General features: G+C 59.6%; 1 protein-coding gene across 5 annotated transcripts in view; it reads left to right on the top strand.

The window, feature by feature from the left end:
- Positions 1-1,296: 1,296 nt before the first annotated feature.
- PPFIA4 (PTPRF interacting protein alpha 4) overlaps positions 1,297-17,579 on the top strand; it is a 30,211-nt gene continuing 13,928 nt past the window's right edge. For all 5 annotated transcript variants that reach the window (XM_070401027.1, XM_070401029.1, XM_070401028.1 and 2 more), the window contains exons 1-15: positions 1,297-1,374; positions 7,050-7,677; positions 8,527-8,628; positions 8,942-9,106; positions 9,354-9,428; positions 9,639-9,728; positions 10,241-10,432; positions 10,721-10,867; positions 11,087-11,221; positions 12,843-12,926; positions 13,117-13,248; positions 13,524-13,586; positions 14,216-14,307; positions 15,490-15,586; positions 16,685-16,893. In XM_070401027.1, the coding sequence (XP_070257128.1) occupies positions 7,444-7,677; positions 8,527-8,628; positions 8,942-9,106; positions 9,354-9,428; positions 9,639-9,728; positions 10,241-10,432; positions 10,721-10,867; positions 11,087-11,221; positions 12,843-12,926; positions 13,117-13,248; positions 13,524-13,586; positions 14,216-14,307; positions 15,490-15,586; positions 16,685-16,893 (1,817 nt within the window). In that variant the 5' untranslated portion in view covers positions 1,297-1,374; positions 7,050-7,443. The remainder of the gene's footprint in view (positions 1,375-7,049; positions 7,678-8,526; positions 8,629-8,941; positions 9,107-9,353; positions 9,429-9,638; positions 9,729-10,240; positions 10,433-10,720; positions 10,868-11,086; positions 11,222-12,842; positions 12,927-13,116; positions 13,249-13,523; positions 13,587-14,215; positions 14,308-15,489; positions 15,587-16,684; positions 16,894-17,579) is intronic.

The following is a 17,579-nucleotide window of genomic DNA, read 5'->3' as shown; positions in this document are numbered from 1 at the left end:
TCAGACATTGCCCCAGAGGCAGGAGAAGAGAAGCACAGATCCCTAGTCCCGGAACTCGAGATTCTGTGGAGCACAAGGGGGCTCTCCTGGTGGATTTCTGTCCCCCATTTAGGAGTTCCCTTTAAAAAGGGGAGTGAAATGCATTTAGCTGGCTGACCTGACAGCTTCTGAGGTTCTGTATCAAACTGTGGTATGATGATTGACAAACTAGATGTTGCTTCAGCATAGCGTTGACAAACACTTGATTAACATGGCTTTAGCGTTCCCTCTTCACTGGCTGAGTTGCCTTTTCTAGGGTGATTTGTGTTTATTAGTGAAAGGATGTGAAGTGTCTCAGGGATTTCTCTTTGATGAGACCCCCTAAACCACCTGGGGAAGGTTTGGAACTTTTTGGACTACTTGTGTAAAACCTGTTTTGTAATTTTCACTTCCTTAAATAGATACCTTGATTTTGCTCTGACGGTCAGACAAACTGTACATTTAGCTTCATTTCTCACCCCCCAAATACATCACAATTACTCAGATTTTCCTACATTCTACAAAAGATACCTGGAAACTAAGCCAAATGGTGACTTTATTGGAGGAAAGAAAAAAAAGGTTATATATGCAACTGACCTCAACTACAGCTTTATTGAACATGTGCACATCTGTAAATACGTACACAGTGCAAGCACATAAAAATTCTTACTCTTCTGCAGTGCACATGGCCTTGTGCAGGACTGAGCAGGCTCAGGGATAAACACAAACCAGATTGGAATGATGCATCAATAGCCACACTGGATGGGGGAAGGAGCAGTTCAGGAAAATGGAGAGAATACTATCATTTGTCAATCAGGAATGTTGGCGTTGAGACTGTCTTCATAATGTTAACAATCACCAAGTGCCTGAATTGGTAAAAGTGAGACAGTTCTCTTGAGTGCACATTGCGGACATGTATCTGACTTCAAGTCTCTCCACTAAAAAGTGGGTGTGACCAAAGGAAAAATAAAGGCACGAGCGAGCAGGTGTGAAAGGTGACAGACCAGACAACAAGGCCAGGACCCGGCCCAGCCGGGGAGCCGGTGGCCAGAGTAGGGACTGGGCGGTTCAAAGGGAGGCGGCTTAGCCGAGACCCGTAGCCTCCCAGCTGCTCAGGTCACGTGCCGGGGCGGGCTTGAGGGAGCCGCAGGCCCCGCCCCTAGGGTGGGGCTCCGCAGGGAGGCTGCAGTGGCCTCTGGTCACGTGGGGGGCGGGACGTGTCTCGGCGGGGGCGTGGTCCTGTCGGGGGCGGGGCTTGTGTCTGGGAGGCTGCAGCTGCTCCGATCAGCCAGGGGCCTCGCGATCCGGGGGCTCCTTGCCCAGCTGAGCTGCCCGGCCTTCGAGGACTGCAGGCAGGTGAGCGTCCAGAGCCCGGATCGGGGGTAGATGTCTCCACCTTCAGCTTCCGCACAGTTTGGGGAGGGGTCTCCTGCGCCTTCAGCATCAGCCCGTTTTCCGGAGTCCCTCTGTCCCTCTGCCGCCACCCCTCACCGGCCTGTTCAGTGCTGTGCCCTTGGGGTGAGCATGGGGCGATGCCCAATTTGTCGGGTGGTGGAGTTCGTGCTCATCCGTCGGCCTCGGAGGAGGGGGCTAAGTGGCAGGTCTGGAGAAAACGGGAGGGGCTGCACCCCCATTCCTCCTCCCCTACCCCCACCCCAGGAGAGTCGGAGAAGCGCCTCAACTCCTGGGCCAGCTCTGCTCCACAGATACCAGGGTGCACCAGCGGCGCTGAGGACGGGGGTCCTCAACCTTCCTGGCCTCTCACAGCGCCCTTCTCAATGTCGCCAGCTCTTCACCCTCCAACTGTCAGGTGCAAACTGAGCCTGAGATGCCCGTCTGCGCAGTGCCAGCCCGAGTCCCACTGAGGTGGGGGCGAGGGTGCGGAGCTGACCACCACGCAGTCTGTTTTCCAGGGCCGATCCTGCAGCTTCTGGTGGTGGGAACAGAGCTGTCCAGTCCGGTTGGAGGGCTTGGAAACCCGTGTGGGTGCTTTGAGCAGGATGGGGGTGGAGGACAAGGTGCCACTAGGTGCTGATGTCACCTTTGAGGAGAGGCACCAGGCGGTGTCCATTAGGGGCAGGGGGTTGGGGTTGCTGCTCTGCTGCTGTAAGTGAGCAAGTGGTTACAGAGGAGGCTCCCCGTGCGGCCCCTCCAATAGCCAGGCTTCTCCAGAGATGTTGGAACTGGCACTTAGTACTCTGTTCAGCAAACATTTATTGGACACCTACTGTATGCCAGATAGTGCTAGGGGCTAGGTCTTTTCAAGGCAATTTAGGGCCATGGGGCAGTTGAAAGGTACGCATAGTTACCCTCTAGGCACGTGTAGCAGCCCCTCCCCATTTCGTTATATGGCTATTGGATTAGAAAAGGGCAGAGCCCGCAGGGGGATTCCAGCCCATCCACCCCTCCCATCAGCAGCCGGGCACTCCCAGGGGAGCTGCCTGGGCAGGAGGAGCTGTTTGAATGATTTCCCTTGGCTGTTTTCTAGGACTTTGTCCTGAGGTCTGCGGAGGCGGCCTGGGGTGAATGGTATCTCAGAATAAGGAGATGATGAACATCCAGTAGTTATTGCCCCCTCCCCCAGACTGCTCTAGACACCTGGCCTAGCGGGGGCTCCAGCTCTGGAAGACAGCAGAGTGTGGGGGCAGGGGGTGTGGAAGGGAAGCTCCTCCAGCCAGTGCTGTCTGGGCATGTGCTGCTGAGCACATCATGTTGTCAGACCCAGGTGTGTGACCTGGCAGCTGGGTGTTAAGGAGCCATTGGAGGGGCAGGGCAGGGAGCCAGGCTCCTGGGTCTCTCGATTGCTAAACTCTTAGGGTTGGAAAGAGTTGTCAGGGGTTTCTGGTCTTTTCAGAGCCTCTGAGGATCATGGTGAGAGTTGGGGAGAGGACGGGCAGTCAGGCTGTGGTTGCAGTGAGGCAGGGTGAAGGCTCAGCAGGGCCAGGGAGCTGGGGGCGAGAGGGCTTTAGGATGTGAGGGAGCTAGCTGTGGTCACTCTGTGCCAGGGATACTCTCCCCTAGGGCTTAGGCCCTTGGATGGGTTGCTATGGGAACATGGGGTGGTATGGAGCTGTGTGGAGTATGTGCGCTGGAGAGGAGGGGTTGGTACGGAGTAGGGATGACTGAAGGATGGAAAGCTGCCCCAGGTCCCAGGTAGAGAATTGGGAGAAATGGAGGGGAGGGAGTGGGCATTGCAGCCACAGGAAGTCACCATCTGTCCCCCCTTCGGCCTGCTGGCTCACTGACCTATAATTAGCTCTGGAAGGCATACGGTACTGGCTCATAGGAGCAAATGTGGCCCTCTGGATGGTCATCAGAGCAAAAAGTACGTGGAGGCCAGCTCTGTAGGGGCTGCTCTTAGGCCCTTTGATGCACTGAGGGGTCTCGGAACTGAGAATGCTGTGGGGGCAGGGCTGTGGGGCAGGGGCTCTGGGCTGGGGAGGGGTCGCTCCAAAGCCAGCAGAGCCTGAGGACTCACCCAGCTACTGGCTCACCAGTGGCACAGTGGGCGCAGGCTGTAGGCTTGTGGGGAGGTGGGCATGCAGGACCTCAGAGAGCCCTTCCAAGCAGGAACCCGGAGTTCTAGGTAAGGGAGTTGGGGTCGGGTGAGTGCTGGAGGGTGGAGGCCCAGCAACTACTACGGAGCAGGACTCTGCTTAAAGGAGAGATGCTGGGATGGCGAGCCTGGCTGGTCCATGAGTAGTGGACATTCGGGGAGGGGGCGGTTCATGGGGTGATCACCACCATTGCTAATGCATGTGGAGTCCTGGGCTTGGGGGACCCTGCAGTGAGGCTCTGATGGGTGCAGTAAGTAGCAGGGGAGATGGGCCCAGTTACTAGAACTCAGCTTACACTAGGCCAGTCGTGGAACAACAATATTTGGCCCTTGTTTGGGTCAGAATATGTGCAACAGATGGAATTTTCACTCCTTTATTCTCATCCACGTCCTAACCCCCTCTCCCTCTCATAGTCACACGGATTCAAGGACTACACCTGGGAGCAGCTAGAGAGATGGGCTTCACAGATAGAGGTCCAGTGGCCTTGTCAGTGACCAGGGTGGCTGCTGCTCAGAGACCTGCCCCCAGAGGGGAGGGGGGGCTGTCCCTAGGCTGCAGCACCCTGGCACCCTGGATGAGGGTCGGAAAGGCCTGAGAAAGGTCATGGGGTGAAGGAGTAAGGCCCCTCTATGGACTCAAACAGACTGGATTTGAACCTAGTTCTTCTTCTTACTGTGGAAACTTGGTTATGTGACTGAGTCCCGATTCCCATGTCTCTGAAATGGGAAGAAGAATTCCGTGTCCTTGAAAGGAAACGTGAGGACTGGAATGAGTTAAGATACGCCAACCATCAACACAAGCCTGGCACGTGGTAAAAGCTGAGTAAATCATAGTTGCTGTCACAATTGTTCTTTTCCTGTGTCACACCTCCCTCCCCATTTCCTGCCGTCAAATTGGGAGGATGACCTTCCTCTTAGCTCTTTGCTCTGAGGCTCCCTCTTGGCCCAACTCATGGGCTTCGGGATTTGAGCACCAACTGACAGCTTGGCGCTGGCCCTGTGGCTTCCGTGGGGCAGCATCCTGGCCCTGGACGCGTTCTCACAGTGCTGGGGCCTGCCATCTGGTGGGGCAGCGGGGAGCCAGAGCATCGGACCCAAGTACCCATTCCTCCTGTTTGCTGGGAAAGGATGGGGTAAGCTTGGGGAAGCCCAAGGGACCTCAGTTTTCGTGTCCCGTATTTGTGAGCCCTGACCCCTCCCTGCTCACACCCACATGGTCCTGCTCATCTGGAGCCTCTTCCGCTGTTCTACAGCCTGCCCGCACCCTTCACTGGCAACCCCTCCATCCCCCAACAATGTTTGCTTTGGGCGGTAGCTTTTGCCTCTGAATCAGGGCCTGTGCGTGTTACTGGACGGCAAGAGCTGAGGCTTTGTTAGGCTGAGGTGATAACTGCGCTATTTAAAGGTGTCCCTGTCCCAGGGCTCCCTTCGGCCAACCCCCTCAGCAGGGCATCTGGCTCTGCCTGATGGCATTTTGCCAGGGCAAATGGAGCTGCTACCTGGCACCTGGCTAGGAGGGCGGCTGGGAGAGGGCTGGTGGCAGCGAAGCTAGCTTCTCAGTTGCCAGAATGACCAGGAGGATTTCGGGGGAGGCCAAGTTGGACCAGATAGCCAGCATGTCACAGTGGGCAGCCTGAGAACCTCCCAGGCCTTTCCTATGAGGACCTGTGAAGCCCTCCCGCAGGCCCACCTTTGCCCAGCACTGGTGCTTCGTACTGCTCTGCATCATGGTGCTTCCTGCTGTTCCCAGCTCTGTTATCTATGAGCTCATCCCTCTGAGGGAGCAAAGCAGACTTTGTGGGTCCGTCTGACAGCAGAGGCCTCGGTAGGTGGTGAGAAGTCCAGGGCGACCCAGGTGGTCTCCTTGGTGCCAGCTCGGGTCACTACACTCCCTGCAGGCGGCCCTGGATCAGTGTCCCTCCTCAGCATGCTTTCTACCTCAGCCTCCCTCCTGCTCTCTCATTCTTTTCTTGGGGTGGGCGTCGGGGAGGGGAGGGATGAGGACCTGGCCATGCTGAGCTTGGGGAGGTGGGGCATTGTGACCTTTCAGCCTCCCAGGTGGAGCACCCAGGGTGCAGGGTCCTGGGCACTGGTGCTGGCAGCATCAGTGAGATGGCGGCGGGGCTCCTGTTCTGGGGGCAGGGATGCGGGTGGGCAGGTGCAGGCCAGGGCACTACTCTTGCCTCCATGGTGGCTGTCAGCTTGGGGACAGGATCCCCTGGGTTAGAGTGTGTCTGGGAGCGTGTGCATGGCCATGTGTGTTTATGTCCTGGGTCTCTGTGCTCTGTGTCTACCTCTGTACATGTGTGGGCAGTACCCACACGCCTGCTTGAACCACTGGCCCTCTAGTTCTCACGCTGGCACTCTAACTTCCTCTGGTCCAGGCCTACATCCTTCCCCAGCCTCCCTCAGCGCCCGTTTCTGCCCAGATCATCAGCACTTTCGGGGAGGGCATGGCCGGTGGGTTGGGGTGGGAGAGGCTTGGCTCTTCTCTGGTTCTCCTGTGGATTCTGACCTCACACTGGGTCCCCATGTGTCTTGTCCTCTCGCATCTGCCGCCTGAGGGGTGGACAAGAAGCTGTCCCTGTGTCTCCCAAGTGGAGAGGGAGAGGGAAGGAAGGAAAGACTGTCTGTGGAGCATTGCTCTGCTGGGCGCCTCATGTCTCTCATGTAACAGGAGCTCTGCAAAGTGACTCAGGTGGTGGCCTTCAGCAGCAGCAGGGTGGTTGGAAGCTGGCTGCAGGCAGGGAAGTCCCCAGCTGCCTGCCGCCTCCTTTGCTCTGATCACTGGGCATCCCTGTGCCAGGCTCAAGGCATTGCTGGAACCAGGCTGTGCACATGCTAACACAGAACCAGCAATGGAAGTTATATGGAGAGAGAAGATTCCAAGCCTTGAGCAGGGCCCCCACGTCTTAGCCCCGCCCCAGGAGAGTGACAGCCCCACCCCACATCCACCTGGGTTTCCTTGAATCGTCTGGTGATGGAAGCAGCATGGACACCTGCTGCTGTGTGCCAGGTTTCAGGGGTGGGGTGATGAGCCAGAGCCTCCTCCCTGAATGCTGGGCCTCAGGGCCAGCCGGGCCTCACCAAGGTGCCTCTCCAGGGAGCCCAGCTGCACTGTGATCAGGGCAGGACCACCCGGTGCCCTTTAACCCCTTCTTGCCTGCCTTGGCCAGAGTGTGGGGCCAGAGACCCTGGTCCCTCCCCTTGCTCTCTCCCACCCCAGGTCTCAGGAGGGCTCTGGGCAGCCTGCCGCTGCCTGAATCATTTCTATATTTGGCCAGGGAGCCACGTGGGTGGGAACCACTCCACTGCGGCTGTACTTCTGACAGCTGGGGTGGGGAGCAGGGGCAGAAGCTGGGGTGGGAGTAAGCTGAGAAGGGGCGTGCACTGACACCTCCCTCTCCTTTTCTCCACCCTTCCCTGGGTGCCTTCTCTGCTCCTCGGGTCCTCACAGCAGTCTCTTCTCCCACAGGCCACTGCCCTCCAGAACCATGGGTGTTGCTCGACCCAGCTGGGACTCTGCCAGGCTCCAGAACTCCGTCTAAGCAAAGGGCCTTCTTCCAGCCACCCTCTTCCTGTCTGCCATGGCCACGCTCAGCTGCTGCCTGCCTGCCTGGGAATACAGCCCACCCAGCCCCAGCCCTGAGGGGTTAGGCCAGGCCCCCGGGCTCCATTTCACAGGGGCGCCTCAGGCACCTGGCCCCTTTCAGACCAAGAGCAACTGATGCCATGGGAGGAGCCTTGCCCACCTGTCTGCTCGCCTGGCACTGCCCGCTCTGAGGCCCCTGCTCTGGGTCCCCCTGGAGGTGCCAGCCCTGTAAATCCCTTCCCTGTCCCCCACGCTGAGAAGGCCCTCCCACCCCACCATGTGTGAGGTGATGCCCACAATCAACGAGGGGGACCCTCTGGGGCCCCCACATGGTGCTGATGCGGATGCCAACTTTGAGCAGCTGATGGTGAACATGCTGGATGAGCGGGAGAAGCTGCTTGAGTCCCTTCGTGAGAGTCAGGAGACCTTGGCGGCCACACAGGGCCGGCTCCAGGATGCCCTGCATGAGCGGGACCAGCTGCAGCGCCACCTGAACTCCGCCCTCCCCCAGGTCAGACCTGAGCCTGCACGCCTCCCCGCCCCCAGCCCTGCTGAGCCCAGCACCCTCAGGGCCCTCAGCAGGCCATCTCAGTTGCATGTCAGCAGATGGAACCCTCAGAGCCTCCACTGCCCCTCACCTCCCTGCAGATCCCTTCCCTGTCCCTTCCAAGCTTCTGGAGAAGCGGGTGGAATTGGATGCAGGAAGAAAACGGCCATAGTTGGCAGCTGCAGTGAGCTCATGTGGCCAGCAGGTGGCACCCCAGGCTGGCTGCTGCTCCCCAGACCCTGTTCTTGGAGGTGGCAGGTGGGGAGCCCTGGGAAGGTCTGAGGAGGATGTGATTTCCTCAGGTGGTGACAGAGGGCTGGGCTCCGGAGCGGGGTGAGGGGGATAGGGAGCCCCTGGAGCAAAGGTAGACAGCAGGTGACTCAGGTTGACCAGACCTTAGAGGGCTTGGAAAGGGTCCTTGAGACAGAAACTGGAAAACCCGGAAAGAAGTTTGTGTTAACGTTGTGCTTTGGATCAGGTGGGCCAAGGTGAGGGGCAGGTGGGAGGCATCCAGGCCTGGGGAACCAGGCAGCGATGAGCGGAGGAGGCGAGGGGAGCACCAGTCCTTTGGGGTGGTGTCACGGTGCCCCGGGCGTGCCATCGAGTCCTGTGTCGGTACAGTGTGCATGACAGTGTGGGAGCTGAGGAGTGAACCAGTGCCAGCGCCAGGCCTGCCAGGGTGTGAGATGCTTGGCCATCTGGCCGTGGCCTTGATAGAAAGGCAGCAATCCAGGGGTAGGGGCAGGGGCACAGGGCCGTGGCCTCTCAGGCTCCGCGGGAGCCCCATGCACTGAGGGGCTGTGGGCTTTTCAGGAATTTGCCACCTTAACCCGGGAGCTGAGCATGTGTCGGGAGCAGCTTCTAGAGCGGGAGGAAGAGATATCGGAGCTGAAAGCAGAGCGGAACAACACGAGGGTCAGTGGGGTGACCTGGCCTGTGTGTGTGGGGTGGACCCCTTGGCCAGCCTAGGCACATCTCTGCCTTATGTCTGGGTGATAGATTATTCCACCATCAGTGCTGGGCTTTTCACCTGAGGTCCTGGGGGGAGGCCAGGGCAGCTGGCATGGGGTGGAATTTGGTTGGGACAGCAGTTGCTTATGAACACGGAAATATTTCAACATGTTAACGGCGCACATGGCTGTATTCGTGTGTACTGTGATCACGTGGGCCCTCCTAGAACCCTTACCCCCTTGCTCACGGCCCTCCTCTCGCCTCCTGGTTGCGCCAGCTGCTTCTGGAACACCTGGAGTGCCTGGTGTCCCGCCATGAGCGATCGCTGCGGATGACGGTGGTGAAGCGCCAGGCCCAGTCGCCCTCAGGGGTCTCCAGTGAGGTGGAGGTGCTGAAGGCCCTCAAGTCGCTGTTTGAGCACCACAAGGCCCTGGACGAGAAGGTACCCCCGGCGCACCCTTCTCTGTGATTCCTGCATCCTCTTTCCCACCCCATCTGCCAGCTTCATAACAGGCTCCCTCCTCCGTTGCCCAGTGTCAGGGGCTCCCCTTAGGTTCCCTCTGGAAGTTTGCTCTTGGCAGGGCCTCTCTGCCTCACACCACAGTGGTCAGCCAAGCCCAGGCTCCCCCAGCCTGCGCCCAGTGGGGTCTCTGTTTCTTCCTCCATCCCTCACCTCCTTACCTGGGCAGGTGCGAGAGCGGCTCCGGGCGGCCCTGGAGCGAGTCACCACCTTGGAGGAGCAGCTGGCAGGTGCCCACCAGCAGGTAAGCGCCTGCTCACCCTCCATCTGTACCTGAGCTGGAAGCCAAGGCTGGTTCACCCTTTGCCCAGCGGCTTCCTGTAGATGCTCACTGCTGTCTCGCTGTCTTGGCTGGAGACTGCTGGCTGAAGGGAGGCAGGGGGCCCAGAAGGGTCTGGAACATAGGAGAGCTTCTCTTGTCTCTGACTCACTCTGCTGGGACTGTGCCCTGCAGGTGTCTGCCCTGCAGCAGGGAGCAGGGCTTCGGGATGGAGTGGCGGAAGAGGAGGGGACCGTGGAGCTGGGTCTGAAACGCGTATGGAAGGTGGGTTATGGGAGCTGCATGCAGGGGCATGTCTTCCCACAGACAGGAGGCGGGGCCCTGACCTGTTCAGTGGAGCAGCTGCTCAAAGTATTTCAGGGCTTCTTCCAATATCCCCTTCTCTTTTCTCTTTCCACACCCCATTTGCAGAGAAATCTATAGTTTTGTTTCCGTGCCCACTGCTAGGCACATAGGTGCTTGTCTACCTGAACTGTCAGGGCCCATCTACCTGTGTGTCAGCTTCCGTCAGGGAAGATGCTTTCTCTGAGCCTGTTCTTCAGTCAGGCCCCTCTCTAGGTTATAAGATGCTGAAATAGTAGGTCAAACTAGAAAGTATTGCTTTTCAAGAGACACACAGGAGAGCAAGAGTGAGCTCCTGGGCCCAGAGGAGGCAGGTGGACTGAGGTGTGCTCAGAAGCTGGGCAGAGCATCCCTCCTCCGACCTGCCTGGGTGGCACAGGGGAGTGGGATGTCTTGGGCACCAATGGTGGACTGACGGCTGACTGTCCCTGGAGGATGACGAGGGCCGGCTGCAGGAGCTGCAGGAGTTGCTGGAGAAGCAGAACTTTGAGCTGAGCCAGGCCCGGGAGCGACTGGTAACTCTGACAGCAGCAGTGGCTGAACTGGAGGAGGACCTGGGCACCGCCCGCCGGGACCTGATCAAGTCAGAGGAGCTGAGCAGCAGGCATCAGCGGGACCTGCGGGAGGTGAGCAAGGCCTGGCCTGCCCCAGTGTGCTGGGTGCAGTGTTCAGCGCTCAGGAGGGCAACTGCCTGGATGCCTTGGGAGTGAGGGGGGCCAGGCGAGTGCTGGGGAGTGTAAGACTGAGCACTTGGTGGGGCCCCGTTAGGGCAGGAGCTGCGGACAGAGAAGGTAAGGTAGACGCGGGCAGGGCAGTGTGGAGAGAGACAGCCCACCAGGCACTGGTGGGAGGCGCAGACAGGGAGGTGCAGGGGGAGCCGATGACCTTGCCTGGGGCCCCTCGCTCCTGCCCAGGCTCTGGCCCAGAAGGAAGACATGGAGGAGCGGATCACCACACTGGAGAAGCGCTACCTGGCTGCTCAGCGTGAGGCCACGTCCATCCATGACCTCAATGACAAGCTGGAGAACGAGCTGGCCAATAAGGAGTCCCTGCACCGCCAGGTAGCTGCTCCTGGTGGGGTGGGGGCGTGTGCTGGACCTGGGAGTCTCCCTCATGCAGGAACCTTACCTGGGTGGCCCAGCGGCCTCTGGGGTCCTGCAGGTCGCCTTGGGCAGCCAAGAACCAGGGTCGTTCCTTGCCTCCTGGCCTGTCCTGCGCTGTGCTGAGGCTGGGGGGCTGCAGCGCTCCCTCCTGACTGTCCCCCCTGCCACACTCTCCAGTGCGAGGAGAAGGCTCGACACCTGCAGGAGCTGCTGGAGGTGGCAGAGCAGAAGCTGCAGCAGACCCTGCGGAAGGCAGAGACGCTGCCGGAGGTGGAGGCCGAGCTGGCCCAGAGAATCGCAGCCCTCACCAAGGTGAGTGGCCGGGCCCAGGGGTCCGCGGTGTCCCTGCCACTTCCCACTGGCGACTGCAGGAAGCCCACCCGGTGTCTGTTGGTTGGAGGAGTGGTGCGCGCTCTCATTGCCCCGTGGGATGGGACAGCCCCACAGCAGGCGTGAATGCGCTCCGAGAAGTAGAAGAGACGGTGCTCGTGCAAATTCTTTCAATGATCGTTTCCACCATGTGGTTAATACTTCCTTGGGTTTGTGTCTGGAGTGGAAAATTAGGACTTTCATCCCTGGAAAGATGAGGTCTGAGAGGAGATGGGATCCAAGTCTGTAGTTCCTGAAGGGGGTGGAGTTTAATCCATGCTTATCTACCATTATTAAAGTGAAGCATCTGGATCTAGGGACCACGCTGGTTGCTTGAAGGCTGCAGCTTTAGGATGAAGAAAGAGAATATGATTTTAACGAGTGGATAGTTAACTTTATGGATAATAATTCATAAGAGGTGTGCAGCCTGAACACTGGGCTCTGGGAGAGCTGGGGGAGGGCATGACATAGACATGTGTGGATGAATCGGGGATTTAGGAGGCTTTGCCGCCAGGCAGAGGCTAACCCCCCACCCATGCAGAGAAGGAAGCCAGTATCGTAAGCATCAGGCCCGGCCTCTGCTTGTGTGGCAGCTTAGGGCCCTGTGGGTGGAACCTGCAGCTGGGTGTACCTAGGTAGACGCAGGGCCAAGTCTGCTTCTGCCACTGACTGGCTTGTGACCAGGGAAAAGTCCGTCCCTCCCTGATTGGACACCAGTGTTGTTATCTCTACGTTGACACCATCGTCTCTTTGATGATGTCATCATATCCATGATGATGTCATGTATGTGATGACACCATTGGCTCTATGATGATGTCATCATCATGATGATTATTGGGTTTGGACTTGGTGGTTTCGAAGGACTTCCCAGCCCCTGGGAATCAAGGCTGGGTAGAGAGTGCGAGGATGTGTGATGCTGAGCAGCAGCTCTAGTATGTCCCAGAACTGACAGAGGGACTCCCTTTTTCCCATGAGTCATGAGGAGGGTTGTCCTGACTGTAAGGTGAGGGGTGGACTGGACTACCTCGTCAGCAGAAACAAGGGGGTCTCCATCTCTGGAGATCATGAACAGAATGGGAGACACTCTGTCTGGGCTGGCTGATCACAAAGGTCATAGCCATGGCTAGCGTTTGTTGTCTCATTTAGTCCTTGCAGGTGGTAGGCGTCAGAGCTGTTGTTACCCACATTGTGCAGTTGAGGAAACTGAGGCACATAGAGGTTCAGCAACTGGCCCAGGGTCACACAGCTGGGAAGAGGGGAGCCAGGATTTGAGTCCAGGCTCTGGCTTGAGTCCATGCACTTAAGTGCAGGTCAGTTTCTCTGGAGGCAGCTCATGCCTTCAGGTGGAGTTTTTCCCGAAGTGTGTGGAGAATTTCCAGTGTCTTGCGATGCACCTCCAGGAAGTTTTAAGGCTGTTCTGCTCCAGGGTGGCAGGGGGAGGGCTGGGCTCCGTTGGCCCCTGAGGCCCCGATCTCCAGAGACCATTTGGCACCAGGATGCAGGAAACAGGTGACCTGAGCAGGAGGGCAGACACCAGGCTGCGCTGACCTGTCCCTGCCCGCAGGCTGAGGAAAGGCATGGCAACATTGAGGAGCACCTGCGGCAGCTGGAGGGCCAGCTGGAGGAGAAGAACCAGGAGCTGGCGAGGGTGAGGCCCCTCTCTAACCACCCCCAGGGTGGTCTGTGGGTGGGGCAGGGAGGAAGCGGGCAGGGCGAAGGCACTGGCCAGGGATGGCCACAGAGGGGTGGGAGGAGGCGGTTGGGGAGTTGGAGAGGGGCTTCGGAGAATGAGAATGGGACAGGTGAGCATGGATGGCCCTGGGGTGCCTGGTGTGCAGGTGCGCCAGCGGGAGAAGATGAACGAGGACCACAACAAGCGGCTGTCAGACACCGTGGACCGGCTGCTCAGCGAGTCCAACGAGCGCCTGCAGCTCCACCTCAAGGAGCGCATGGCTGCGCTGGAGGAGAAGGTGGGTGTCCCAGGTCGGAGGGGTGGGGCTGTGGGGGGATGGGGTCTGCTGGAGAACAGGGCCTGCTAGAGGGGAGGGGCCGGAGGGGCCGGAGGGGCTGGGTTGGATGTGAGAGGGTCGTCAGGGTGGAGGCTGGCCTGGGCCTGGCGCCTCTGCCTGCCCATAGTCAGGCTGGAGAAGGGAGGAGCTGCCGCCCTAGAGGGCAGACTCGCAGGCCAGGTCCCGGCAGGTGGGGAAGGAGCCCTTGGGTCCTGGCTCATGACTGCTCTCCCCAGAACACGCTGATGCAGGAGCTGGAGAGCTCCCAGCGGCAGATCGAGGAGCAGCACCACCACAAGGTACCCGCTGCCTGCCCGCCGCCGAGCCGGGGAGGGCGGGGGCTGTGCTGGGTGCAGCTGCTCTGGTGCCCAGCACACAGTGAGCCCATTGGCTGGATGGTGCAGGTGATCTCATTGATCCTCACTGGAGCCTGCCACAGTAGGTGCATTACACCTGTGTGTAAAGAAGAACCTGAGGCCACAGCATAGGGCATAGAGTAGGCGGCAGAGACCAGGGCCAGTGAAGGACCCAGCAGAACAGCTTGCTGAGGCCTCAGAGCAGGGGTTCCAGGAGGCTCGGCCACTGTTCCTGCCTGGGCAGTGTCTGTGAGGTCCGAGGGCACGGGCCTCTGCTGCCCAGCTCGAGGGTCATGCCAGGTGTGGTGAGGGTTTCAGGCCTGCTCCTAAGCCCCTTCCTTCCCCAGGCAGACCCTGTCCTAGCCCAGCCCGGCCCGCCTGCCGCCACCTTCTGTTTGCTCTTCACTTGGACCGAGTCTCTTTGGTGTGATCTGTGGGCCTGGTCTGGGCCCTGGCTTTGCACTTTGCAGTGCCCTCTGCTGCTTCTCCCCAACTCTGCTACCCTCTTTGTCCCTCTCTCCCCTCTCTGTCCCTCCCTGACCCCCACCCCACACCGGGTCTGCCTGGCACAGGGCCGCCTGTCCGAAGAGATTGAGAAGCTGCGCCAAGAGGTGGACCAGCTGAAGGGTCGAGGGGGGCCGTTGGTGGATGGCATCCACTCCAGGTACTGGAGCACGGGAGGCTGGGTGGGGTCCTGGTGGACCCCGAGGAGGAGGCTTCCTCCCACCAAAAGACCGCCTAGGACCTCAGGGCGGGACATTGAGGCCTGGAGAGCTTGGTCAAAGCCACCCAGCTCATTGTCAGCTGAGCAGGGAGCCCTGACCTTGGAGGGGTGCTCAGGTCACACACAGGGAGCCCTCCCCAGGCCGTGGACACAGGCCATCCTTCCTGCTTCCTGGACAGGGCTTGCCCTGCAGAGAGTCTGCCGAGTTACATGCTCGCCCACGGCTCACGGCGCACGGCCCACAGCCCGCCCAGGGAGGGTGTCTGGTTCCCTCTAGTTCTCTGGAGACACCATCTCCAGGGGTCTGCAGGATTGCTGTTTGAGCTGAGGGCCGCCTATGGCAGGAGGCAGGCAGCGGGCACAAAAGCAGCAGGAGAGATTGAAGTGAGGCATCAGGAGCTCCCTTACTGTTCCTCACACGGTTGTGCATCTTTCCCAAGAACATTTAAGAGATGGGGGTGGGGCTCTCCTCGTGCTGGAATTGGGCCCATGCTGCAGGGAGCTTCTGGGTTTATCTCCATATTTTGTGAAGCAGGCGACGTGGCCCTGCCTCCCTTCTCTGCCAGAGGCAGGTGAGGAACAGACTGAATGAGTGAATCCATCAAGGTTCGCAGGCCTGGCCGTGTCCTCCCCAACAATGTCCTTTAGATCAGAGCCCTCGAGGCAATAGCGATCTGTGGGCAATGGGACAGTTTCTCTGCAGAGGTGAAAGGAAGCGTGTGGTGTGTGTGGGTGGGGCTGGGGTTAGGGAAAGGGGTGCTGAGCCTGTGGTGTCGGTGGTAAGACTTAGCTGCATCTTCAGTGGTCAGCAGGCGTTCCTGTGTGGAGTGTGGTGGGGCAGGGAGGGGACGGAGCCAGTGGGCGGCACTCGGCTCTCCCTTCCTGCAGGCTGCTCAGGAGAGACCAGCCCTGAATTCATAAGACGTGGCCCGAGGACACCAGGCCGCTTGCCATGCTTGCTTTCCTCAGTGTCGGGAATCCGTGGCTCTGACTGTAGACACTCTGGGCCCATCACAGCACGGGCTGCGTGTAGGGGAGCAGAGACCCCTCTTCTCAGACTGGGACTCTGTGGGCCTGTGGGGTGCACTGGGCTCAGCCCGTCCTCTCCCTGCCCCACGCAAGGTCGCACACGGGCAGCGCGGTGGACCTGCGGTTCTCCTTGAGCACGGCAGCCCCGGGCCTGCGTCGCCGCTTCTCGCTGCGGGAAGAGTCTGCCAAGGTGAGGGGTGGAGGGTGAGGGGGGCATCTCCCAGGAGGTGGGGTCACTTCGGCCGCGTGCCTGGCTCCAGTTTCACAGCTGGCTGGCGTGTGGTACAAATCCTCCCCTGCCCCCCACCCCGTGCCAGTGACAGCTGCAGCCCTGGATGGGGCCTCGGCAGCTGCAACAGCTGCGTTCCCCCAGCCTCCTGGTCCCTGGGGCCCACCGAAGCGTGCGCACGTGTGCTGGGTGTGCAGGCGTGTGGTCGGGCGGGGACGGGGGCAGGAGGGAATTGGCACGCTTTCTGGAACAAAGCTGTGGTCTGAGGGGAGATGGCGGGATGGCAGGGTAGCGAGCGGGCCCTGGGACGGCACCTGAGTTTCCTGAGGTGCTGCTGTGAGATCTCACTGAGCCTTCGGAGGAGCAGGAAGCGCAGGCGTCTGGTGGCCGCCTGGCCCGGGATGGCTGGCCTCTGTCCTGAGCCCAGGGCCCCCAAGACAGGGAGGGGGAAGGAGCTCCTCTTCTGAGGGGTGGGGAGTCAGTGTGAAGGCTCCTCTTTCTCTCCCCTCACCCTCTTCCTGTTCAGCTGCTGCCCAGGCCCCGCTCCTCTTCTCCCCTGCTCTCTGGCTGCCCCAGCTCTGCTCTGTGCCTCTCGAGGGCCTCTGTCCACCAGAGAGGTTCACAGGATGATTTCGGAGAAGCTTCCTCTTCTCGGGGTGACCAGAGGGTCCTGCTGTGCAAACCGGGACCCGAGACACCCTGGGGCTCGTCGCCCTTTGTTTGTGTTACTCGTGCTTACTTTGTGCCAGACACGGCTGAGCACTGTAGTCCTCACAACTGCCTATGGCACGGTCCTGTGAATACCCCTTTTACAGACGAGCAAACTGAGGCACAGGGTGGTGAAACGACTTCTCGGTGGCTGCACAGCCAGTGTTGGCTGGAGCATCTCTGCCTCTGGAATCCCCGCTAAGCACGTTGCGGTCGGGCTCCTTGATAGTCCAGTCGTATTTCTTAGACTTTATGTGCAAATAGATCAGCCAGGGCTCTTGTTAAAATGCAGGTTCTGCACCCCCAGTTCTGGGGTGAACAAATGCCCCTCCTCCTCCCTCCTTTGCTCAGGACTGGGAGCGGTCTCCACTGCCTGGCGTGCTGGCCCCCACGCCCGCCCCTGCCTTCGACAGCGACCCTGAGATCTCTGACGTGGATGAGGATGGGCCAGGGGGTCTGGTGGGCTCCGTGGATGTTGTCTCCCCGGGCAGCCACTCCGATGCGCAGACCCTGGCCATGATGCTGCAGGAGCAGCTGGATGCCATCAACGAGGAGATCAGGTCAGGGCTGCCGCAGGAGGAAGTGCGCAGTTCGCTTGTCTCTCATAGATGCGCCCGAGAGCGCCGCTGTCCAGGGACCCGGAGGCTGTGCCCAGCACTGACCTCAGACCGACCTTCGGGGCTGGCTGTGCCCCGGTGGCGTCTGTAGCGGACACCAAGGGTGCAGCTCCCACCCCACCAAGGCTGTTGCAGTCTCACCACCATTTCTGGGGGAGACGGTATCATCTCCACTTGACAGACAAGGGACAGAAACCAGCGACCAATGGATTTGCCTAAAGCAGCACAGGGAGTGGCAGAGCCAGGACTCAGACGGGTGTCACCGCCCCCACAACAGGGCCTCAGACAGGAAGTTACCCGGGTGGGCACTTTGCCTGCTGTCGAGAGGGTTTGTTAATGTTATGACCAATGACAAGGAAGAGCCGGCCGGACAGCACCAGCTCTTCAGGGCCGCAGAGGGCTCTGGGTCAGGGGCGCCCACACTGGGATGTCACAGGCCAGTTAACATGGTACACACACACACACACACACGCTGACAGGACCGCCAGCTTCTAGTCTCCCGACTGTCACAGCCATTCTACAACCATCAGACCTTTAGCACCCTAACGTTGGGAAGACATACTCCCCACAGAAAAGCAGGTCCTCTTCCTCAGCTGGCACCTCTACGTCAGTAGGTGTGTGACTGTGCG

The sequence above is a fragment of the Myotis yumanensis genome, unplaced genomic scaffold (genome assembly GCF_028538775.1).
Source record: "Myotis yumanensis isolate MYYU_CA2020_CCGP unplaced genomic scaffold, mMyoYum1.0.hap1 SCAF_22, whole genome shotgun sequence".
NCBI lineage: Eukaryota > Metazoa > Chordata > Mammalia > Chiroptera > Vespertilionidae > Myotis > Myotis yumanensis.
The sequence above is the reverse complement of the archived record's forward strand: the minus strand, read 5'-3'. Positions and strand labels throughout refer to the sequence as shown.